At 42.4% G+C, this 26555-nt stretch overlaps 1 protein-coding gene across 1 annotated transcript in view; it reads right to left on the bottom strand.

Annotated features, from left to right (window-relative positions):
- Me1 (malic enzyme 1) overlaps nucleotides 1-26555 on the bottom strand; it is a 106781-nt gene that overhangs the window by 62775 nt on the left and 17451 nt on the right. The window contains exon 3 of the mRNA XM_070011038.1: nucleotides 26264-26413. Coding sequence (XP_069867139.1) covers nucleotides 26264-26413 — 150 coding nt within the window. The remainder of the gene's footprint in view (nucleotides 1-26263; nucleotides 26414-26555) is intronic.

Genomic DNA, 26555 nt, shown 5'->3' with positions numbered 1-26555 from the left:
TCCCTCTCTCTCTTCCTTTCCTCCCTCCCTTCTTTCCTTTCTTCCTTCCTTCCTGCCCTCCCCCCTCTCTCTCCCTCTCTTTCTTATTTTATCATTCAGGCTTCAGTTCCTTAAATCCTTAAACAGGACTTCTCTAACATTGTCATCTTCATGTTTATAGAGCTATGGAAAATCACTCTATTTACCTGTCCACTCTTCGGTACAGATGCACACACAAAGCATGATTTTGCTCACATTTTGTAATCCCACACCTGTCCATGTTCTAGCAAGGGAGACTTTTTACAAATTTTTGCCTGAGCTGGCCTTGCTCCAGGATCCTCCCAACCTCTGCTCCCAAGAAGCTGGGATGGCAGACTGAAGCTATTACACACAGCTTCCTCGCGACATGTGAAAGAAATAATGGCACATTATGCACGATGTTCTTGGCAATATATGACGAGCAATATTGGCAATAGGCTATCGAAGGATATCTGAGGAAATGGTGAGTTAGCCAAGGTTTTCCAAGTATCTAGTCTCAGGAGACAGAATCATGTTTAGATGAATGACAATGAATAGTGCCAAAGCTCAAAGCTAATTTTGGCAAGATTTATTACAAGCAGATCTGAGCTCAGCTTCTATGGAGGAGCCATTTGGCTACCTAGCATCTCCTAGAATGAGGAGAGATTCATTCATGACAAACGTCTGTTCTTCAAAAGAGCTCAGTGGAGGGCTGGTCTGTAATGTCACCCACCTGAGTTGGGAATTTGCACACTTCCTGGAATGTCTCCCTGATTAGAAATATAATGAGATTTCAACTGTTTTGGCATAGAAGTGGCTCACATTTTTTAAATCTAGAATTAGAGATGAAACATTAATACACACACACATTCACACACACACACACACACACACACACACACACACACACACACGACCGAACAAATATTTACACACAAAAAAGTTACTTATGCCAGGCATCGGTGGCTCTTGCCTATAGTCCTAGCTACTCAGGAAGCTAAGATCTGAGGATCATGTTTGGAAGCCAGCCATGGTAAAAAAAATGTCCATGAAACTCTTATCTCCAAAAAAAAAAAAAAGCTGGGAGCAGAGCTGTGGCTCAAGTGGTACAGCCTTGAACAAAAATATTGAGGGGCAGTGCCCGGGCCAAGGAAAAAAAGAAAAAGAAAAAGAGTTATTCATCACAACCATTTTTAAGTGAATAAAATACAGGGAACAACTATTGACAGTCCCTCTTCTTGCAGATCACTTCGTTTAAAATGTTTAATTTTTATTTGAAGTGTATTACATAGCCCATTGAAAAGCCTCATATTATGTTTATTTCATGTGAGAATTAGGACAATTTCAAAATGTGGATTTTTTTTTCATATATTGTAGTTCAAACTTTTCTCATAACCTCTATACTCTATTTCATTCTCAAAACAGACTTGGAAGATAATGTTCATCTTTCTTCATGCTGTCTCCATAATACTACCAACACGTTTTATAACAAAAGCGAATTCACTGAATAACATAGAACATTCTATTGTAACCAAAATTATTTCCACTTGGAAACGAGTTTTTAAACCTTCTCCTGGGACCGTGGAGAAGGCAGTGGGTCTTCAGTGTTCTGTAACAACGCTCCCTTTCCCTACCCAAGCTGACTCCACTATATTCTGAAATTAAAAATGATGCCAGCGGCACCAAAGGGCACCAGCAGCTCACACCTGTCATCCTAGCTACTCAAGACGCTGAGATCTGAGGACCACAGTTCAAAGCCAGCCTGGGCAAGAAAGTCCTTGAAATCCTATCTCCAATTCAACACCAAAAAAAAAAAGCCCCCAAAAAAACAAAAAACAAAAACCAGAAATGGAACTGTGGCTCAGGTGGTAGAGCACTAGCCTTGTGCACAAAAGCTCAGGGACAGTGCCCAGGCACCAAGTTCAAGCCCCAGGGACCAACACACACATATACAAACACACTTCATATTTTTCACAAAATGTGGACATTACTGAGGCCTGGGAGTAGAGCTAATGTTTAGTTATACCAAAGCATCTGCACTGGCAGGACAGGTGATCTGGAGGGTCTCCGTCTAAAATGGCTTAAGTTACAATTTTTTGGCATTATGATTGTGGGAAAGCTGTACATCCAGTGGTGAACTCTGATTGGCTCCTGAGCTAGCTGTGTGGCATGACACTCTGGCTAAGATGGCAGCAACAGACAGCCCAGCACCCAGCAGCAGGAGGGCATCCAATGCAACGCACTGCATCACGACACTAGGAAACGTTGTAGGTATATGAAAGGATTCATCAAACCAAGGGCCTCTAACATGCTAAGCAAGCGCTCTATGCCTGAACTGCATCCATAACCTCAATACTGCATGCATGTATCTTCCAATGGTCCTATTTTATAAAAGATAAGTGGTCTGGAATTCTATGTGAATACATGTTTGTGGTGTTGTTCCAGATCCCTAAATGGAGAGAACAGTGTCTATCTGTCTGTCTGTCTGTCTGTCTGTCTGTCTGTCTGTCTGTTTGTCTGTTGCTGATCCTGGGCACCAGCCCTGAGCCTCAGTGCTCAAGGCTAGCTAGTGCTTTACCATTTGAGCCGCAGCCCCACTATCAATTTTGTTGGTAGTTCAGTGGAGATAAGTCTCACAGACTTTTCTACCAGGGCTGACTTCCAACCTTGAAGCATGATCCTCAGATCTCAGCCTCCTGATTACAGGCATGAGCCACCAGTGCCTGGCTCCGGAGACAGTTTATCCATTCTGTCAACAACTTCACTCTCACCTATTTCTCTTTCATCTGACCCTGTCTGAAAACCTCCAAATCTGTGTAGATTTGCTTTCTCCTGTCTTTGGCCTCTGCAGCAGAGTGGTGCGCCAGACAGGCCCTCAAGCATGGGCTGGTCCACACAACTGCTGTACATGCCTGGTCCTCACAACTCAACATGCCTTCCCCAAGTGCTTCCTACCCACCACTCTTAGACCCACCACAAGAGCTGTTTTGTGTTCCTCACTCCGGCTCGCAGCCTCCTCCTCGCAGTGAATCAGTGCACTTTTACTCACCCCACAGAGAAAACAAGGACTCCAACTGCAAGCCAGCCCTGTGAACATCCTCCCTCCGCACCTGCTCTGCCTGGACAGTGCTCCCGCCCCACGCCGCCACTTCCGGCTCCTCCTCGGCCTGCGGACACAGGCAGGCTCAGGTGTCTCATGCTTCTTTTTTCTGGAATGTTAAAGGCTCATGGCCTTAGACTTTTTCTAAGTTCCCACAGTCTCCATCTCCACTTGCGTTGTTTCTCTGCTTTGTCTTTAGGGCCCACAGTGGGTCCCCCCCTGGCTCCTAGCATTTGATCAATTCATCCCGCCTGAGAATTCTTTCATTTCCAACTCTGGGCAATCATTTAGAGATTCACTTAGGCATCTTTCCCATGCTTCTAGCCCATCTCTACCACTTCTCAGAGGCAGTTCAAGCATTCACTCCTCTTGGAAATATTCCCACATTCTCAAGCGGTTTGAAATTCCACTGGAATCCTATGGAATCTTGTTGTTTTTCTCCACGATAATGATCATATCTGCCACTGAATTTTTTTTTCTAAATGCCTGCCATACTAAGTCACAAACTCTGGAAGTCAGGATTGTTGCAAAACAAAAAGAAGGAAACGGACAGTAAAACAAAAGAATGAAGGCAAAGAGGAAGGATGGGATTTCAGATGAGAATGGGATGGGTGGGTGGAGGGGTCTAAGAGCAACAGACACCAAAGGGAGAGAGGAAAAATAAATGCAAAAGTGGATTGCACGGGACTTGTTGGAAGGGACAGGAGCCTTGGAAGATAGAGTTCTTGTGAGTGAATAGTAACTCTATGATAGAAGAGAAAGATTCTTCACTGAGGACAGAAAAGAAAAGCTGATTCTTCTTCCTCTGGTTACCTACTTCCTAATGAAGGGGATGTTCTCTTTGTGTTCTCTGAACAGCTGCTGAATTTTGCTCTGCAGCGACAGGCTTGCCAACTTGTTTAGTGACCAGAGACAGTCCCTAAAACTGTGCTTGCACGCGTACCCCTCACGCGCAGTAAAATCAGCATGGGAGGTAGATTTTGGAGACAGGCTCCCAAGACACCGCAGCCCATAGTGTGAATGTATTGATATTCACAGGACTGCAATTCCAAGGACTCAACGTTGGTTCCATCACACATGCCAGCGTGGAGCATGGAGCACACAGTTATCTGGGCAAGTGCACAGTGCAGCTTCCTGAGGCCGGTCACGGAGAGGCCAGGACTCAGGACAAGCCCTGCAGTGGTGACACAGAACAGAGCAGGAGTCAGGAAGGAGAAGCTGCTTCTAGGAGTTGAAGGAAGGCCTCACTGGCCGCCCAGCAGACAAGCAAAGACCTCAACCCTGCAACTGCAAACAACTGCATTCCACCAAGAAGCAGCCCGAACGCAGCTTCTCCTGCAAACCCCTGGACAGCTCAGTCCAGCTGACACTTTGATTGCAGCCTTGAGCAGACAAATCAACTAAACCACGTCAAACTTCGGCCCCACAGAATTATTCACAGCAAGTGAACATGATTGTAAACTGCCAAGTCTGTGTTGATTTGTTACCTGGCAACAGAAAACTAAGACAAATAGTGTGGATATGAAAAGTGAAATTGAGGCTGAGCACAGTGGCTCTCATGCCTGTAATCCCAGCTACTCTGTGGGAGGAGATTAGGACTGATTTAGGGTTAAGAGCTTCAGGCACAACAAGCCATTGAGGCTCCATCTCAACCAATGAGCTGGGCACAGTAGCATGCATCTTCCATATCACCCTGGGAAGGATAAACAGGAATAACTTGATCCAGGACAGCCCAAGCAAAAACACAAGACCATACTCCAAAAATAACTAAAGCAAAAAGGCAGGAAGCATGGGTGAAATGGTGGTGAGCCGGCCTAGCCCATGCCAGGTTCTGGGTTCAAACCCCATACCACAAAAAAACACAATTACAAAATCAATTCCAGATGATACAGGTATTCATAACCAGCCTTTGCACTTTTTTATACTACATTTTTACTTTAAAAATAAGCCAGGTGCTGGTGGCTCACATCTGTGATCCTAACAGGAGGCTGGGATCTAAGGATCACAGTTCAAAGCCAGCCTGGGGAAAAAAAGTCTGTGAGACTCTTATCACTGATTAAGTACACAAAAAGCTGGAAGTAGAGCTGTGGCTCAAGTGATACAGTACTAGCCTTGAGCAAAAGAGCTCAGGGACAGTGCCCAGGCCCTGAGTTCAAGCCCGGCACCCCTCTCCATAGAAAAGGTTGTATGTTTATGTGTGTGTGTGTGTGTGTGTGTGTGTGTGTGTGTGTGTGTGTGTGTGTGTGTGTGTGTGTGTGTGTGTGTGTGTGTGTGTGTGTGTGTGTGTGTGTGTGTGTGTGTGTGTGTGTGTGTATGTGAGGTATAATAAATCCCTTTCTCTTTGAATGGAGCACTGATTTATTTCACGGGGGCAGAGGGCAGGGCATGAGACAGGCCCTCTCGAGTCAGGGACTCTGCGCACAGGGAGGGGTCTGAGGGCAATCTGAACACACCGGGACAGTGGGCTGGGGAAGGAAAAAGGCCAGGCTACTCCCCAGAGGCCTGGGACCTGCGACCTGGGGAAGAAGGCTGGCAGCCAAACTGGAAGGTCTACCCCGGTGGAAAGCAGCTCTTATGGGAGCATTTTCCTCTTGGCTTGATTCTCTTTACTTGGCTGAGGACAAATCTCAGAAGTTCTAGAACCGTGGCATCAAAATGGATTTAAATGCTTCGTGTTTTAATAAGCTTGGTTCTGGTTCTCTAACAAGGCACCTCCGGGTGCTCTGCCCCAACAGTTACTATTTCACCTATGAATGGCAGTGTGCTTCTGGGAGCGGGGGACAGGGGCTCACATATGAATCCCAGCGGCTGGAGAGGCAGCGGTAGCAACATCATAGCAAAAAGTTCAGGAGACCCAATTATAGCAAAGCCATGGCAGCGTACAACTGTGTTCTCCCAGCTCCTTCAGGAAACAAACGGGAAGACCACGATCCAGGCTGACCCAGTCAAACACCTATTTCAACAATAACAACAGCCAAAGGGCTGGAGGCATGGTTCACATGACAGAGCAGGCCCAGCAAACATGAGGCCCCATGTTCAAACCCTAGTGCAACCAGAAAGCAAGAAAAAAGAAATGTTACTTTTTTACATTTTCACACATTTCTAATGTTCTGTTCAGCCATCCGATTTCAGAAGATATTGAATATTGTCACATACTGAGTTGAAATAGAATCTCTGTATATTGACCTCACAGTCGTGGATGCTGATTGATACAAATCAGCCACACAACTTACTGAGTGTGCCCTGCCGTACTTCACGATTTCGTATTACACAAGGGTGCTAAGTAGTTTTGGTCACAGCTATGAAAGCGTGCACCAGTCAATTGCCTTCTCTAGCTTCCGTCATTCACAGCTGAGGGGTAGGGGAGATGGGACTAGAACACCAGGGAGCTATCACTCAACGTTCTCAGAATCTGTGATGCTGTCTTTTCTAATTCTGATAATGCCATAATGAGGATTTACCCACTTGCTTTTCATTTTCCTCTGCCATCTATACTAGCTACCAGAGAACTGCAGGAATACTGAGTGGAGAAATTCTCCTTCTATATACTGTGGTGTGATGTGGTATGGTGTGTGGTGTGTGGTGTGTGGTGTGTGGTGTGTGTGTGTATGTGTGTGTGTGTGTGTGTGTGTGTGTGTGTCACACATGTAACTCTAGACAGTTGGGAGACTGAGATCTAAGGATTGCAATTCCAAGTCAGCCTAGTTAAAAATCTGCGAGACTCTTTAATTAACCACAAAAGGCCAGAAGTGGAGCTGTGGCTCAAGTGGTAGAGCACTGGCCTTGAGCAAAAAAGTTCAGGGACAGCTACCAGGTCCTGAGTTCAAGCCTCAGGACTGGCACCAAAGGAAACAAGAAAAAATACACACACACACACACACACACACACACACACTTCTTTTTTTTTCTTTTTTGGTTAGGGCTGGCCTTCTACACAACCTGCCTTCTTACGCCTCTGTGCAGCTGAGAACAGGCATCTTTCTTGCTTGACATTTGTTTCTTCTAGATCCCTTTTCAATAAAAAATAAAAAGTAGCAGAAAAATACCGAAATATCTAACAACATTACAGTGAGGAAAATAAGAAACACTCAGAACTATGCAACAGCAGCTAAGTGGGGATAAATAAAAAAAATAGAAATAGAGCCAGAGTGTGCTAGACTGCTATACATACAAATAACTGTATAGAATTCAAACACTCAGCCATCACCCATTGCCCTGTTTGGGTTGCCAAATTCTACCAAATTAGAATAATGATGTGGTCTCACTTTTAGGCTGTTACCACCGATTTCCTTCTAAACACATACCAACAAGGAAGAACAAAGGGAAAAAGCACTTCTCATTCTCCTGGGAAAATGTATCTCTATCTAACATTTGTTGGCAATGCAAAGAAAAGATTCCTCGGTTACTTGATGTCTGAGGAATGTGATCACACGGAGGGCCAATGTAAACTAGGAACCGGGGAGCAAGGACAGAAGAAATAGACGTGCGGTGACTGAAGAGCTCAAGAGCAATGTCGCCACTCCTAGCAAGAAGGCAAAGGCAGCAAGGCCAAGACCCAGCAAGGAAAAAAACATGGCTAAGATTCGCCCCGTTGTTGACATGAAATGTAGAGACTGGGCTCAGAGTCCCAAGGCCACAGTGCTCAGAGAAACTCTGTGAGGAATGAAACAACCATCCCCACCCCACCCCCCCAAAAAAAGAAAGAAAGAATAAGGAAAGACATGTGTTCTAAAATGGGAACTATAGGGAAAGGCCTTTGCTTTCAACAAATTTAAAGTGGGACATACAGTTGAATCGCCAACTGGCAAACCATTAAAAATAAGTTTTCATAATTCATTTTATGTAATGTTTTGGCACACAACTTAGAAAGACTTTGAAGAATTAAGTGACATTGCCATATGGAAATTCTTTCCATTATGGTCTATTAAGTAACATACAATTAATTATCCATACATGAATCCAAAGAAATAAATCACCATTTCTTACAACATAATTTTATGTGTAATAATTAAACAGACATATCTGTTGTTAGAGGAATTATGCATTAGTGATAATTCTTTAAAAAATGTATAAATTGAGACCTTAACACATTTAAGAACAGTTCTTGATCTATGAAAGACATTCAAGCAAACACCACAACAAATATCCCAAGAAATCCAAAAGATTATGAGGGATTACTTTCAAAAACTATATTCAATTTTATGGGAAGATCTACAAGAAATGGATAAAGTTATAGAGGCATGTATGTGAGCTTCCAAAGATGAACCAAGAAGATATAAACCACTAAAGCAGACCTGTAACAAGCAATGAGACAGAAGAAGTAATAAGCTCTCTCCCAGCAAGGAAAACTCCAGGTCCCAAGGGAGTCACAATGAATCCATCTTGAAGACCTAACACCAGTTTTCCTCACACTTTTCCATGAAATAGAAATGACAGGATCACTACCAAGGCAACACTACCAAAGGATCACTACAACATTACAGTCATCTCCACACCTGCAGTGACCTACAAAAACAGAGAACTATAAACCGATCTCTTTGATAAACATAAACACAAAGTTCCTTAATAAAATACTTGCTAAAGCCAGGCACCAGGGCTCACACCTGTCATTCCAGCTACTCCTACACTGAGATCTGAAGATTGTTGTTCAAAGCCAGCCCAGGCAGGAAAATCTGTGAGACACTTATCTTTAATTAACTACCAAAAAAGCCAGAAGTGAGGCTGTGGCTCAAATGCTACACCACCACCCTTGAGCACAAAAGCTCAAGGACAGCACCCAGGCCTTGACTTCAAGCCCCAGTAATTGCACACAAAAACAACTTGCTAACAGAACTCAACAACTAATCAAAAAAACTATTCACTATGATCAATTCAGTTTCATTGTAAATGCAAGACTGGTTTAATATATGTACATCAATACATTTAATACACTATATTAAGCCAGGCGCTGATGGCTCACGCCTGTAATCCTAGCTACTCAGGAGGCTGAGATCTGAGGATCACGGTTCAAAGCCAGCCCAGGCAGGAATGCTCATGAGACTCTTATCTCCAATTAACCACCAGAAAACCAGAAGTGGTGCTGTGGCTCAAGTGGTAGAACGCTAGCCTTGAGCTGAAGAGCTCAGGGACAGTGCCCAGGCCCAGAGTTCAAGACCCACAACTGACAAAACTAACTAAATAAATAAATACACCATATTAACAGAGCCAATGACAAGAATCACATGATCATCTCAATAGATTAAGAAAACAAAACTAACTAAATAAATAAATACACCATATTAACAGAGCCAATGACAAGAATCACATGATCATCTCAATAGATTAAGAAAAAGCCTTCAACAAAATCCAACATCCTTCTACAATAAAAAAGCTCTTAAGAAGCTAGGAACAGAAGAAACAGATCTCAGCATAATAAAGGCTATCCATCTCCAACCTCCTAAAGCTGAACAATAACTTTCTTTTTTTTTCTTTTTTTCTTTTTTCTTTTCTAGTCCTGGGTTTGATTTCAGGGCCTGGACACTGTCTCTGAGCTGCCTTTTGCTCAAAGCTAGCACTCTACCACTTGAGCCACAGTGCCACTTCCAGCTTTTTCTGTGCATGTGATGCTGAGGAATTGAACGTAGGGCCTCCTGGATATGAGGCAAGCACTCTACCACTGAGCCACCTTCCCAGCCCCTGAACAATAACTTTCACAAAGAAGCAGGATATGAAACCAACCAAGGAACTAGTAGCCTTTTTGTAAACTAACAATGAGTAGACAGAGAGGGAATTTTTTTTAAGTCCATTTGCAATAGCTTTAAGAAAAATATTTAGGAATACCCAACCAAGGAAATGAAAGAATTTTATAGTGAAAACTATCAAAAATATGAAGAAAGGAATTGAAGACCCAGGAAATGGAAAGAACTCCCAAGTTCATGAAAAAGTAGAATGAATATCATGAAAATGACCATATTGCCAAAAGTGATCTACAAATTCAGTGCAATACAGATATTCATACCAAACCACAAAAGATCCTGATAGACAAAGCAAATCTGGGCAAAAAGAGCAATGCTGTTGGTATCACAGACCCAAAGCTCAAGCCTTACTACAGAGCTATGATAAGAAAAGCAGCTTGGTACTGGCACAAAAAGAGGCCTGAAGATCAATGGAATGGACTGGAAGACTCAGAATAAACCCATATTCCTACAGTTATCTGATACTTGATACGGAAGCCAAAAATGCATGTTGGAACAAAGATGGCCTTTTCAACAAAAGGTGTCAGGGAAAACTGGATCTTCCTTATGTCAACAACTGAAATCAGATTCGTCTGTTACCTTGCATTAACATCAGCTCAACACCAGACCTGAAACATTAAGACTTCTGCAGGAAGGAGGAGATACATTAGAATTGCTTGTCACAGGCAGGATGTTCTGAGTAGGGTTCCGGGGCTCAGCAGATTGGAAAGAGAATGGACAAACAGGATTTCATCAAACTGAAAAGTTCTGTACAGCAAAGGACACAGCTACTAAGCTAAAAAGACAGCCTAGAGAATGAGAGAACATCTTCACCAGCTAGCTATACATCCAACAAGGGCCTAATATTCAGAATATACAAGGAACTCAAGAAACAAAACCCCTGCCCCCCAAGTTAATAATCCAATTAATAAATGGGCAAAGGAGCTAAATAGAGACTTTTCAGAAAGAGAAGAAAGGCCAATAAGCACATGAGGAAATGTTCAACCTTTCTGGCCATAAAGGAAATGCAAATCAAAACAGCATTAAGATTCTGTCTCACCCCAGTTAGATTTGCAGCACTCTGAATTTGAACAACAGCAATGTGGGGAAAAAAGGAACCCTATCACAATGTTGGTGGGAATGCAAACTGGACAACTACTCTGAACATCAGACAGGAGGTCCCTCAAAACACTAAACAGATCTTCCCTACCACCCAGTCATACCACTCTTGGGCATCCACCCAGAATATCACAAGCCAGGATACCATAAAGACACCTGCACATCCATGTTCATTGCTGCTATTCATGATAGCCAAGTTATGGAAACAGACTAGATGCCTTACAATGGATGAATGGATCAAAAGCATGTGGCACATATACCCAGTGGAATTTTACTCATCAATCAGAAAGAATAATACTGTCATTTGCAGGGAAATGGATAGTCCTAGAAAAAGTTATGCTAAGTGAAGTAAGTCAAGTTCAGAAAGACAAATGGTGCACATTCTCATACGTGGAAGTTGGGTCTATGCTGTCATACACAGAGTTTTATGCATATTCACACCAAAAAAAAACTGACTAAAGGATAGTGTATTCAGGGGAAGAGTCCCATGAACTTCTAAACAACTTACAAACATCAACAAAAACGAATATACCAGGAAGCAGAAGTGTGTTGGGGGCGGGGCTGAGATAAGGGGAGCACACGAATGGAGGAAGGGTGAACAAATGCAATCATTATAAAAAATGAAGCACACTATAATGCACACCTTATAAAATAACTTTAACTATGTACTTTGCACACGATATAAAAATTTAAGTCCATAACGAGGATAGGGATGGGAGGGAGAGAAAGGGGGAGCACACTGTAAAGGGTAACATGGATCAAGATGCAGTGTAGTTATATAACTACTTAATAACTTTTTAAAAAAAAAGCAGCTGGGCACGGATGCCTCACAGCTGTAATCCTCACTACTCAGGAGGCTGAGATCCTAGAATCACAGTTTGAAGCCAGCCCAGTCATGAAAATCTGTCAGGAAAGCCAGCCTAGCTAAGAAAATCTGATCTCCAATTAACTACCAAAATTGCAGAAGTAGGGCTGTGGCCCAAGTGGTAGAGTACGAGCCTTGAGCTAAAAATCTCAGGGACAGCGCCCAGGCTCTGAGTTCAAGCCCCAGGAATGACACAAATAAAAGAAAAAAAGAAAAGACATTCAAGCATTAATATGTGCTATGTTACTCTAAAATTGTGAATAGGAACAGAATTCAAATATGTATTCACATAGAGAAAGGAAAGTTACTGTATTTCTGTGACAAGAGCGTTTGTTTTCATATATTTTAAATGGGTAACAATATATAAAATTATACTCCTTGGGATACCTTTAAATAAAATGTAACAGTTCTTTTTGAAATGGCAGTATTTCAAGTATGCTGAGGGCTACAATCTGCAACCAGTCAGAGATATTTTAAACATCTTTAGATGCCAAGTTAAGAAGAACAATTTTCCAAAATCCTCTTAAGGAATCTGCAAACAAAAGAGTATGAGGACTACTCATTTGAAATAATAAAACATGAATGTGATATTCACTGATGATGACAGACGTGGCATCACAGCTCACTTTATAAGACATAAAATTTCAAGTGTATCACAGAACTGAGCTGAATTTTTAAATCATTTATGTGACACACCAAGAATGCACCTATTTAAAGAAAGATTGGCAATGAGTCAATGAATTTATAGCTTAAGAATTACAATTTTACTACATTTAAGATCTTTCTCTCTTCTCTTTGTTTCTCTCTCTCTCTCTCTCTCTCTCTCACACACACACACACACACACACTCACACACTTGCTCATTAAATTTATTAACACTAACTTATTTTTTTTTTTTTGGTCGGTCGTGGGGCTTGAACTCTGGGCCTGGGCGCTGTCCCTCAGCTCTTCAGCTCAAGGCGAGCGCTCTACCACTTGAGCTACAGCGCCACTTCCGGTTTTCTGGTGGTTTATTGGAGATAGGAGTCTCGCGGTCTTTCCTGCCCGGGCTGGCTTTGAACCGCGATCCTCAGATCTCAGCCTCCTGAGTAGCTAGGATTACAGGCGTGAGCCACCAGCGCCCGGCTAACACTAACTTATTAAAAAAGAACTGACACAACACTGGGGTGACTTGTTAGAAAACAAACAAACCTTTAAAAGACAAAATATTGTCCAAGTTCAAGAGTGAAAACTGACTCTGTTCTCGTCTAATAAGAAAAAGTGTATCACTGAGAAAGGGGAAGGACATTTCTTCAACTCAGAGAAGGATTCAGCAAATGGATCTCTGTATAACTAAACAATGTGAGACACTGGTATGTATGTGCATGTGTGCGTGTGTAGGTGTCTGCACGCACCTGTGTGCATGTATCTGTGTGCAATGAATGCACATGTGTGCACACATGTGTGTGCATGTACACATGCGCGTACACGTGGGGGGTGGAATGGGCCTTATTCTCCCACTGGCCTTTGCGCTCTTGGCAGGTGCCCCACCCCTTGGGCTATTTATTACCCGAATGGTAACGATGATTCCTGTTCTGCCAGGCAGGCATCCACTAAGCAAAGACCATGCTAGCTACTCCAGATCCAATGATTTACCATAAAAGGGGTGGGGGCTGGAAGGGGCAATGAGAGAAAAGAAAGTCAGGGACCCTGGGTGGTGGGGCTGGACTCCATGCGAGCGGTAGGACACGGGGCAAGGAAAAGTCAACTCTGCGTGACGGAGCAGGAAAGATCAAAATGAAGGCAGAAAGGTGACAAACTCCTCCGATGTCTGGATGGGAAGTCTGGGCGTATCCACGGGGCACAGGACAGCCTCAGCGAGTTCACTGTGGGCAGTATGGTAATTAAATTCACCTTTTGGAGAACCCACTCGTCTCTGATCATTTTCAAGGATGAAAATGCATCCATGTGGCTCAGAAAGAAACAAGAGGCTCCACTTTACTAAAAGCAGCAGCAGGTGTCAGAGAGAGGCAGCCGAAGATGACAAGGTTAAACAGTCAAGACTAAGGGAAGGAGAAGAGAGGAAGAAAGCCCAAATACCCATGAGGTTCTGGGACTGGGCGACTGAGACGTGGGCTAGCCTGGGAACTGGGGTGCTGGGTGGAAATGGGTCCTGGGGCCCCCTATGTGCCACATTCTGTTAGAAACGTGAGTAGTAACTTCCAGAACAGCAAGCTGAGCCACAGGTCCAGACTTGGAGCAGGAGGACCTAGAACAAAAGATAACCTGTCCCCAAATCACCCTGCGCTGGTGTCCTGGCAGGGAGAGCAGACGACTGAGCTGAGCTATGCAGATGGAAAAGGGATGCATCCTAGTGAACAAGAGGTATCCATTTAGTCCATGGACGTGAGAGAGTGAGCCGGTGAATTCACAGAGTTTACATTCCTGGGAGAGACTCAGCCAGATCCCCCGGTGAGAGCGGAGCATAGAGAAAGAAGGCCCAGCTCAGAAGCTATAGTGCAGGCTGACTTCGGTGTTCACAGTGCTCTGAATGAACAAATAGGCGCTCAGAAATGATCTGAGCAATATTTAGTGCCAGGAAAACAAAGGAAAAAAAAAAAAAACAAGATCTAGTTGGCTCTTCCTATAGGGAAAGAAGTGTTGATTCAGGACAAGTGTGTTCAGGGAAACAGGGTGAGCTCACAAGCGGAGAGACTGGGTTACAAAACATGTGAACTAGCTGGGCCCAGTGGCTCACACCTGTCATCCTAGCTACTCAGGAGACTGAGATCTGAGAACTGAGGTTGGAAACCAATCAGGGCAGGAAAGTCAATGAGACACTCATCTCTGATGAATCAGCAAAAAGCCAAAAGTGGAGCTGTGGCTCAAGTGGTAAAGCACCAGCCTTGAGTGAAAAAGTTCAGGCACAGAACTCAGGCTCTGAGTTTAAGCTCTGGGACCGGCACAAACAGACAAACTGTGCTAAGCCTGCACACGTGTGAGGTGCTCAAGTATAGCAGATTTTGTATCTTGCCGGTGTGTTTACAGTCAAAAGAAAGATGCTAGGATTAAAGTCCCACACCCTCTCCAGCACAGACTGGTTAAGGTGTTAGTTTACTGCCCGCGTGGCTTCCTAAGAGGATTAAGTGCTTAGGGCTGGGGAGACGGGCCTCAGGCTCCCTCCTCTCATTTCCAGTCTTCTGTCTGTGTAGAAGCTGCTGCTGCCATCACCATTTCAAACATTAAGTGAATGCAATCATTATTCTCCTGCTCCTAACTGCTCCATGGCTTTCCAAGTGGATTAAGAGTTATAATCCAGCGCTGCATGACACACCAGAGTCACACACGCGTGTGACACGTGTGACTCCCGCCTACCTCTCATGGCTCAGTGCCACGGCCTTTCCCAAACCATGCTCCCTCGGTCTCAAATGGCTTTTTGTTTTTATTTTTTACAAGCTGACTGTGCGTCCTACAACTGACAGCTAAAAATCTTACCTCCCAAAAGACAGATCCTCAACTACACGCTGAAAAGAAATTGCCTGGGCACTGTTTCTTGCCTTTTTTTTTTTTCTTCTTCTTCTTCTTTTAAGTTCTGAGACCAGGACTCAAACTCCATTCCTGATGCTTTCATTCATTGGCTGGGGCTCTATTCATTGAGCCATGCCTCCAGTCCCCAGGTTGGTTATTTTCCTTTTCTCTTTGTCACATATTTATTGTTTATTACTGCCCTCTATTCATTTCTTCCATAACACAAATTCTAATCATGCCTTTCTTGGCTCACTGAAATACCATGCACACTGTACAGTGGCAGGAAATACTTTTATTTACTTTTAGTCAATGTTTAGTAGAGTGTCTGGCATGCAGTGGACACCCAATAAATTTCTGAGAAAGGAAAGGAAGAAAATAATGAGCACAAAAAAATCAGCCAAAAAATTCAAGAAATGGTACAGTTGGGAAGAACACAACATGAGCCTTTTGGAAATTTTAGTGATTAAATAAACAGTGCTGTTTGGCAGTTTATAAACCTAGGTTTAAATGTTAAATCTAATTAGTGTTGGAAATTTTAAGAAGTACCTATACAGTATAGAAACATTCTCATGAAATAGTTATTAGGATTAAGCTCTTTCTGAAAGCAAAATATGAAACTCTTCCCCTATAAACACTCCAGTATAATCCACGGTAATGAACACATGGTTTTAACTTTTGAAAAGCAGAATTTAATAAGGAATGAATAATTAATAAGAGGGTAATAATTAATAAGGGAAGTATTAATTATTAGGGAACTGTCCAGGAAGCTGTATGATTCTCTGAACAGCTCAGACTCAAAGTAGAAACGTAATTTCTCGAAGACAATGCCACAGTGTCACTGTGGATATGAGCAGAACTTGACTCTGTCAGAGATTCTAGACCTTTCTGTGATGGTGATTCTTAGAGGAGATCATTATTTAAATAGGTAGACTGCTTTGTTTTATGTTTTAGCGTAGAGTGATTAATTAGCAGTCAGTCCACCTCCAGCTGTGAGGGGAGACAGCTGGGCTCCTCTGGACAGCAGGTTAGCTCCACCACATCCAGGCCAATGGGGCTAAAAGGCAGACTACATAAGGCTGGGTGCCAGGATGCTGTTCAGACACCACTGCACTGGCTTTCCCTGTCCTCCACTTGCCCGCAGCTGGCGGGCCCAGGGCCTCCATCATACCACAGGCCAAGTCACTAAGTGAAGTCTCCCCACACCACACTTCCACACACACACACAGGCACACACACATATACACACTCATACACACACATGCACACAGGCACAGGCACACACACACACTCGTATAGATGTGCACGCACGCACACACAGGGACATGCAGTCTACTGCAGTTTCTCTGAAGCACTCTGCCTACTGCAGGAGATTGCAAGTGAAGAAAACACAAGTTCAAGTCCCATTTCTAGCCCTTACTGCCTGAGAATGGTTGTTTCTCAATTTATAAAATGAACACATTTTAAAAACAGATACTACTACATATTCTGACTGTCTCCATATATCACTATTATTTCTTTTTTTTATTGTGAAAATACTGTACAGAGGGGTTACAATTACATGGGCAAGGTAACCAGTACATTTCTTATCAAGCATTGTAGCCTCTTCCTTTGTTTCCCCTCCCCCACAAGCCTCCCCTCCAGCCCCCACCCCGCACTAAAGTTGTAAAGTTAGTTTTCTACATAACGACTTGTACATCTCATTGTTGCAATGGGTCCACCTGTATCCCTATTTAAACGATTTGTTTTTTCCCCTTCCCCTCCCCTCCACAAATTATACCAACATCAAATACAGTGAAAGCAGGGGTTATACTGTGGGGGAGGGACATACAAAGCAACGAAGAAATAATCTTATAAATGTGTTAGAAATAATTGCATGAAAGAAAAAAAACATTTGAATACATATCTTAGGGTTCATTTCCCTAACATCAACTTATCTGACCTTTTCTGCTTGACTCAGACATATACTAGATATTGCAAATAAGGGAAACCATGGGACCTATGTTTCTTTGGGCCTGGCTTACTTCACTTAATATAATTTTTTCCAAGTCTTTCCATTTCCTAACAAATGGGGCAATGTCATTCTTTCTGATGGAGGCATAGAATTCCATTGTGTATATATACCACATTTTCTTGATCCATTCATCTACTGAGGGGCATCTGGGTTGGTTCCATATCTTAGCTATAGTAAATAATGCTGCAATAAACATAGTTGTGCTGGTAGCTTTAGTGTGGTCTTGTTTGTGAACATTTGGGTAAATGCCCAAAAGTGGGATTGCTGGGTCATAGGGGAGCTCTATGTGGAGTCTTTTGAGGACCCTCCATACTACTTTCCAAAGTGGTTGAACAAGTTTACACTCTCACCAACAATGAAGTAAGGTTCCTTTCTGTCCACATCCCCTCCAGCATCTGTTGTTATTAGAGTTCTTGATTATAGTCATTCTAACTGGGGTGAGGTGGTATCTTAATGCTGTTTTGATTTGCATTTCTTTTATGGCTAGGGAGGTTGAGCATTTCTTCCTGTGTCTATTGGCCATCCTTCTTTCCTCTTCAGAGAAGTTTCTCTTTAAGTCTTTAGCCCACTTATTTATTGGGCAGTTGTGTCTTTGAAGACTATTATTTCTAAATAAATGTAAAATCAAGATACACAAGAAAGGATTTTACATGAAGTCTTTTTCACTTTTTATTTTTAAGTAATGTGAAGAGCTGGAAGCCAGTGGCTCACGGCTGTAATCCTAGCTACTCAGGAGGCTGAGATCTGAGGATCATGGTTCGAAGCCAGCCTGGGCAGAAAAGTCTGTGAGACTCTTATCTCTAATTAATCAGTGAAGAAGCTGGACGTGGTGGTGTGGCTCAAAGTGGTAGAGCGCTAGTCTTGAGCAAAAAAAGAGCTCAGGGTCAGCATCCAAGCCCAGAGTTCAAGCCCAGAACTGGCAATAATAACAATAGTAGTGGTAGTAGTGGTAATAGCAGTAGTAATAGTAGTAGTAGTAGTAGTAACAATAGTGTGAAGACTGGGCACTGGTGGCTTACACCTGTAATCCTAGCTATTCAGGAGGCTGAAATCTGAAGATCATGGTTTTAAGCCAGGCCAGGCAGGAAAGTCCAAGAGTCCCTCATCTCCAATAAATCACCAAAAAGCCAGAAGTTAAGTTGTGGCTCAAGTAGAAGAGTGCTAACCTGGAGTACAAAGCTCAGGGACAGCATCCAGGCCCTGAGTTCATGCCCCAGGACCAGAAAGGAAAAAAAAAAAAGTAGCCTATAGGAAATATAGACTATGTTGTTAAAAAAGCTGTGAGCACGGACAGTTGAGCTTTCTGAAGTAGGTAGGGGAAGCCTGGGGAGGCGGGGATCTTGGCAAAGATCGCGAAGGAAATCTCTCCCAGCTCCTTCTCTTAAAACCCTCTCTGCAGGGGCAGCGGTCAGCTGGGGACACTGGGAACGTGGGGATTAGCATTGTCTTAGAGAAGATTTTCTGTAATCATCTCTCTGCTAGCTAAATTAGGAAAAACACATCAAGAAAAGTGAGATTTTACAAGCATATACTAACACATAGTATGAAAAGGCATATAAAAGTCAAAAGAATGATGCCATTTCTTCTAATGAGAAAATTAGACTCCACAAGTCTCTAATAAACCTATTTTAGAGGAGAAATATGTTGAAAACAAACCCTATATCCAGGATATAATAGGCAAACTGACAGGTAAGTGTGGGTGAGTGTGTGTATGCAAGTGCATGTGTGTGTATATATGTGCTGGTTTCAGGAATTGAGTAAGAATTCTAATAAGCAGGTCATTAAAATCCTCTTGTTTTAGTCAGATGCCAGTGGTTCATACCTGTAAATCCTAGCTTCTCAGGAGGCTGAAATCTGAGATTTCATGTTCAAAGCCAGCATAGAAAAAAAAGCTTCTCTTGTTTAAAAATATATTCTTTATTCTTAGCCAGGTGCTGGTGGCTCACATCTGTAATACTAGTTACTCAGGAGGCTGAGATCTGAGGACCATGGTTCAAAGCAAGCTAGGGTAGGAATATATATATATATATATATATATATATATATATATATATATATATATATATATATAATTTATTCTTAAGATTGTGATAAAAGATGTAACTAAAACCTTCCTGTATGTGAAAACAGTTATTTGACCCGATGTGAGTTAGTCATACTGTAGGATATATTACAGATTGCTGAAATTACTTTTACTTTTCAAAACAACCATAGAATTTTCTACTTAAAAGTGACTTAAAAATTCAATGGTTTTATAGTCACACTCCACGCAAGAATATCACTTACAACGTGCACAGTTGATGATAACTTGAACCGCTTAACTCTTTCCAAGGATGAGGGCCAAAGCACTCCATTCCAGAGCGGGAGAAATGAGCAGAAAAGTTCTGGGGGCAGAAAAGTTCTGGGGGCCTCTGTGTCCTGGCCGTAACTTCCACCTCGTGGCATTCGCTCAACATGCTGAAGCCACACCATGCAAACAGGTGTTCTGCATTAAAAACATCTGGAGGTTCTGCACTCAGCATGTCTACTTCCTTCATCTGCTGCTCCTATGAGAGTCTTCAGTACCTGTCACCGCTACAGTCACCCTGTCTATACACATCCAAATGTGCTGCTGACCCATCCAAACCACAGCATCCAAAAGAATATTCCAGATGTGACCCGGAAATATGATACGAGATGATGTGAGAACCACTGCCTCCATTTACAATTTTGTTTTTATTTTTAGTAAGGAAGAATGCAATGCACTCTTCTTAAAGCTGGGGAAACGAGGGCTCAATTTCCATGTCTTCATCAACACCACCTGAGCTAAAACTACCCCCCACCCCACCCTGCCCTCCCGCACACCTGCTCGAGCCATGCAGCTGGGAGGAAAAGTAATTCTGGAGCTGAACCTTACATTTCCACTCAAGCTTTCCACAGGTAACGTCTGAAGATGAAGACAGAGCTGTTACTTGATATTTTTAAGGGCTTTTTACAGTAAAAGATACTGTTCACTGCCCTGCTAGAAAGATTTATATGTCTCTGAATAAATTTAGACAGTTCTCAGATCCTGATGTATAAAGCTGATGTTTGAGTAGTGTCTACATTTTTTCCATTCTCCACATTTTTCCTACTTAAGGCAATGCTTAGGAAAGAAGATACTTTGGTATTTTAAGTGACTTCTGGGCACACGCTGAATTCCCAGTGTCCCAGTGTTGAGGATATAGAAGACTCTACTTCATTCTTCTTAGTATCATATATATATATATATATATATATATATATATATATATATTTTTTTTTTTTTTTTTAGTTTTCATATATATTTTTAAAATAAATGTAAGATTTATCCTGCTCAAAAAATTTGAAATAACCATTCAGGAAATCATCACCTACATTATATCTCCATAATGAACGACAATAAATTTTTTTCTAATTATCTCTAACTAAGGGTACCAGCAGCTCATATCTATACTCCTAGCTATTCAGGAGGCTAACATCTACAGGATCACAGTTCAAAGACAGCCAAGGCAGAAAAGACCATCTCCAACATAACCAGCAAAAGGCCAGGCTGGTCCCTCCCCCACAGTATAACCCCTGCTTTCACTGTATTTCATGTTGGTATAATTTGTGGAGGGGAAGGGGAAAAACAAATCGTTTAAATAGGGATATAGGTGGACCCATTGCAACAATGAGATGTACAAGTCGTTATGTCGAAAATGAACTTTACAACTTTGCGGGGGACAGGGCGAGGAGGATTGGGTAGGGGGGTGGGGGAGGATGGAATGGATGGGAAGGGGAAACAAAGGAGGAGGCTACAATGCTTGGTAAGAAATGTACTCATTATCTTGCCCATGTAATTGTTACCCCTCTATACAGTATTTTCACAATTAAAAAAAATAATAATTTTTTTAAAAAAAGGCCAGGCTGGAGGAGATAGAACACTAGCTGATCAAGTACACTATGGTCAAAGGCTGTCCCAAATAAAAATGCAAAGCCCTATCTGAGAAATAAAGAAAGCAAAAAACAGCTTGAGGTGTGGCTCAAGTGGTAGATCACCTGCCTAACAAGTAGAAGCCCTGAGTTCAAACTCAAGTACTACCAAAACATAAGAAGGAATTCTAGGAAGTGGAGCTATGATTAAAGTGATAGAGAGCTACCCTTGAGCAAAAGAGCTCAAGAACACTGCCCAGGCCCCAAGTTCAAGCCCCACAACAACAAAAAATTCTCTATTTAAAGAATCATGCCAGGTACCAGTGGCTCATACCTGAAATCCTAGCTACTCAGGAAGCTGAGATCTGAGGATCGTGATTCAAAGACAGCCCAGGAAGGAAAGTCCTTGAGACTTTTATCTCCAATAAACCACCATAAAGATGAAAGTGGAGCTGTGGCTCAAGTGGTAGAAAACTAGTCTTGAAGGGCTGGGAAGGTAGCTCAGTGGTACAGCACTTGCCTTGCATGCATGAGGCCCTGGGTTCAATTCCTCAGCACCACATAAGCAAAAAGAGAAAAGCCGGAAGTGGTGTTGTGGCTCAAGTGGTAGAGTGCTAGCCTTGAGCTGAAGAACTGAGGGACAGCACCCAGGCCCAGACCCAAAAAAAAAAAAAAAAAAAAAAAAGAACTAGTCTTGAGCAAAGAAGCTCAGGAACAGTGTCCATGTCCTAAGTTCAAGCCCCAGGACAATTAAAAATAAAAAAAGAATCTCTACTTGGTGTCAACAATTATGCCAGGCATGTTATCTGTATTTTTTTTTTTTTTTTTTGGGTCCGGTCATGGGGCCTGAACTCTGGGCCTGGGCACTGTCCCTCAGCTCTTCAGCTCAAGGCTAGCGCTCTACCACTTGAGCCACAGCGCCACTTCCGGCTTTTTTCTTTTTTTTTTTTTTTTGCTTATGTGGTGCTGAGGAATCGAACCCAGGGCCTCAGGCATGCAAGGCAAGCGCTTTAACCACTGAGCCACCTTCCCAGCCCCTGTTATCTGTATTATACCTAATCTCCATCCACAGAAAAAAACCTTTGAAAATAGAAATTATTCTGAGACAATATGTAGGACAGATCTCTGTTTAATTTTGCTTTGTTCTGATTTTATTCAAAAATTTCAGCACTTGACATTTTTCCACTTAATATTTGGTGAATTAAAATTATTAGTCTGATCATACTTTGGAAGTGCTTATTGTATTTTCTTAAAAATTGTTATCACTAGCTGGACGCTGGTGGCTCACGCCTGTAATCCTAGCTACTCAGGAGGCTGAGATCTGAGGATCGCGGTTCAAAGCCAGCCCGGGCAGGAGAAACCATGAGACTCCTATCTCCAATAAACCACCAGAAAACTGGAAGTGGCGCTGTAGCTCAAGTGGTAGAGCGCTCGCCTTGAGCTGAAGCGCTGAGGGACAGTGCCCAGGCCCAGAGTTCAAGCCCCACGGCCGACAAAAAAAAAAAAAAAAAAAATTGTTATCACTAAGCCATTAGTATTATATTAGTTTCTCAAAATCAAATCAGTGACTCTTTAAAAGTCATTTAAACATGTATAGTATAAGTTCAAAGGTTTTACACAATCAAAATTTTCTATTTTCGGACTGGGAAGGTGGCTCAGTGGTAGAGCGCTTCCCTTGCATGCTCGAGGCCCTGGGTTCGATTCCTCAGCCCCACATAAGCAAAAAGAAAAAAGCCGGAAGTGGCGCTGTGGCTCAGGTGGTAGAGTGCTAGCCTTGAGCTGAAAAGCTGAGGGACAGTGTCCAGGCCCAGAATTCAGGCCCCAGGACCGGACCAAAAAAAAATTTTTTTCCATTTTCATAGCCTGATTTCTTGGTGTGAGTCTATTTATAAGAAATTATCTGGGGGCTGAGAAGGTGACTCAGTGGTAGAGCGCTTCCCTTGCATGAATGAGGCCCTGGGTTCGATTCCTCAGCACCACATAAGCAAAAAGAAAAAAAGCCGGAAGTGACACTATGGTTCACGTGGTAGAGAGCTAGCCTTGAGCTGAAGAGCTGAGGGACAGTGCCCAGGCCCAGAGTTCAGGCCCCAGGACCGGACCCAAAAAAAAAGAAAAGAAATTATCTGTCAGAACAGTTACCCAGTAAGAGAAATAAAAAGTATATTAAATGCTTTATGTTTTCCTATGTGAATGAATAAAAGCATAGCAAGTTACAATGTCTATGAAACAGGAAATAACACTCATCCTAAGTAGCATGAGCAATACTAAAATAGTTCATTTTAATTAATTTTTTGGTGTGTGTGTGCTGGTCCTGGGACTTGAACTCATGGTCTGGATGCTGTCCCTGAGGTTTTTTTGTTCAAGGCTAGTGCGCTACCACTTGAGCCACAGCTCATGGCTTTTTGGTGGTTCAGTGGAGGTAAGACTCTCACAGACTTTCTTGGCCAAGCTGACTTTGAACCATAATCCTCAAATCTCAGCCTACTGAGCAGTATAAACCACCAGCACCTGGCTGGAATAATTTATTTTAAAATGGTCTTTTGGGGTAGGGATAGGTGTTGTGTTGCATACCTATAATCCCAGCCTTCCCAGCCCTGGAAAGGCAAAGGCAAAAGCACTATGATTCTTAAGGCTAGGCTGGGATATTTATGGAACCCCTCAGCTCAATAAACAAACAAATAAAACAACAACAAGAAGCAACTATTCATTTTAGATTGTTACTAATTGAGACCAAATAGTAGATACTAACAGAAGAAATCAAGCTGACTTTGATAGACTATTAGAAACATCACAAGTAGAAGTGTCATCAATTGTGTTATTAATATTGTGGTAAAATAATATATCGATATTAAGAACTCAAAAGAGAGAAAGAGAGATGGTTTTTGGAACATGTGGAAAAAATATAGTAGGCTGAAATATTTCCAAAGGGAATATGGAAGTCTGCTTTAGCTGTTCTGTATTATTAATCCGCATGAAGCCTAATAGGAAAAGTTTCACAAAGGAATCTGAGTAGCTCATTCTTTTCAGAATTTCAGAAATATACAAAAAGAATTATCCCTAGCATCCCAAACCATGCGTCCATGTAAAAATTAACCACAATTAAATGCAGTGTCCAAAGCAAACTGAACTGCCAAACACTGGAAATTCTCGAAGAATTAAAATGCTGTGCACACATGAGAACACCAAAACCTCCACGAGCTCAGCAACAATCTCAGCGCCCATCATCCTTTCCATCTGGAGAACACCACAAGAACATCCATGCCAGAGACAGGAAATTCCATGCAAACCCCACAAGCAGGTGTGCCAGCATTTATCTTTGGGAAGGAAATGCCAAGAGGAGTTATTCACATAAGAATTTGTTTTTGCTTACCTAGCCAGATTTTAATAGCATATTCAAAATAAAAAGTAAACATCTGGCCACAGGAAAGTGTACATATATGTGTGTGTATAACATATATAAGTAGACATGCATGTATATAGAACTTATAATATTTATATCATATGTCTATATGAAAAAGCATGATGAGAAAAGTACTAAGAGTACGGTTAACCCTTAATTTTCCCTCCCAAGTGCACCCACCAAATTCACTTTCTGGCTGATATTTTGGAACAACCTCTATTGAAGTTGAAAAAGTTCAAAAGACACGCATTAACTTTAGCTTAAAAGTAAAAAATAATCTACGTTATTGACTGGGACATGATTTGTCCCCAGAGTTTCCATCCTGAGACTCGGTCCGAGCTTAAAGGCACGAGCTGGGCACCAGTGGCTCATGCCTGCAGTCCTGGCTACTCAGGAGGCTGACATCTGAGAGTCAACGTGCAAAGCCAGCGTGAGCAGAAAAAATCCATGAGATGCTTATCTCCAATTAACCAGCAAAAAGCCAGAAGTGGCGCAGTGGCTCAGGTGATAGAGTGCTAACCATGAGCACAAAAAGCTTAGGGACAGCAGCCAGGCCCTGAGTTGAAGCCTCAGGACTGGTACCAAAAAAAAAAGAGGCAGAGCACAGTAGATGTGCTTAGGCTGGTGACATGTGGTGAAGGAACTTTTCGGAAGATAGAGAATGCAGTGGTGGGAGCCCAAGCCTACCTCCCCCCCCTCCAAAGTCCTTTATGGCCTATGCTCAAACAATGTACTCCATCACCTGCTCCTGCCGCAGCTGTATGAACCCACCCTGAGGCTTCACCAGAGTTGACAGGATATTAGCCCCACGTCCCTGAACCACCAGAACTACAAGCGAAATCAACCTCTCTTTATAAAGTGACTAAGCTTCAGGCTTTTCATAACAGTTAAGAAGGGACTAATGCAGTCTACATGCTAACTGACATCTTTACAGCCTAGCATGGTCACACTTCGCTTCCTAATAAATATAGTGCCCAAACTTAGGCCACAAACACAATTTCAGATGGCTTTCTTTATATAACTATGAGCGGAGCCATGATGATTAGTCTAGTGAAAACCTTCAAAACCAAAGTTCAACCGACACACATTAAAAAGCAGCATGACATGAAAGGAGCACACAGAAGATAAAATACAGAAATCACTTTCCAAGCCTGACTTTCTTTGCGGACAATGCATTCTTTTAGTTACATATCAAATTGTTTTGGAAACGTTGAGAGAGTGATACAACAGATACGCTACCTGGCTTCCAAATTTGTGGATATTTTACTACAATACCTTCCTCGCCCTCCTCAACCTGTCCCCCATTTTCCCATTCCCCTGTCCTCACTGTCTGTCTTTTAATTCACCAAATAATTTACTATTAAGAAAGCCCCCTTAATACAAGTATACTTATACAAAAAACAAAAACAAATAAAGCTAAGAAAGATAAAGACTACAAACTCAGCTCAGAGGGAGCAAAGGAAAAAGTGGAAGCCCTAGGTTCAAGTCCCCATGACAGGGAATTGGGGGAAGAGAGGTACGCCATATAATTTACCATAAGACATATTCAACTTTTATATGCCAATTCCAAGATGCAATCTTTTTAAATTCCTGCAAAACTCTAGCTGTAAAGTAAGTTGATAAATAAAAGTGTACACACCTTGGCTTCCGAAACGCCAAACTATACTGCTGGCAAGCTAGCCCCACGGTGGGGGTGTACACAATGGGCATGAACTTCTCGATGTCTGACAGCAGCACTCTATAGAAGAGCTTCTCGTTTCTGTCCTGAAGATCCATCAAGAGGAGATACCTGGTGAACAGGATATCAATGAGGTCCAGAACCAACAAGTCCTGAATTAAAACCGTTCGATCAAGTTTAAATACTTCTCTAGCTGACCAACACCTCCTCAGGCCAGGCATGTTTGGGTATCTTGTAATCATAGCACTGAATT

The sequence above is a fragment of the Dipodomys merriami genome, unplaced genomic scaffold (assembly GCF_024711535.1).
Source record: "Dipodomys merriami isolate MVZ:Mamm:240054 unplaced genomic scaffold, mDipMer1.0.p SCAF_8, whole genome shotgun sequence".
NCBI lineage: Eukaryota > Metazoa > Chordata > Mammalia > Rodentia > Heteromyidae > Dipodomys > Dipodomys merriami.
The sequence above is the reverse complement of the archived record's forward strand: the minus strand, read 5'-3'. Positions and strand labels throughout refer to the sequence as shown.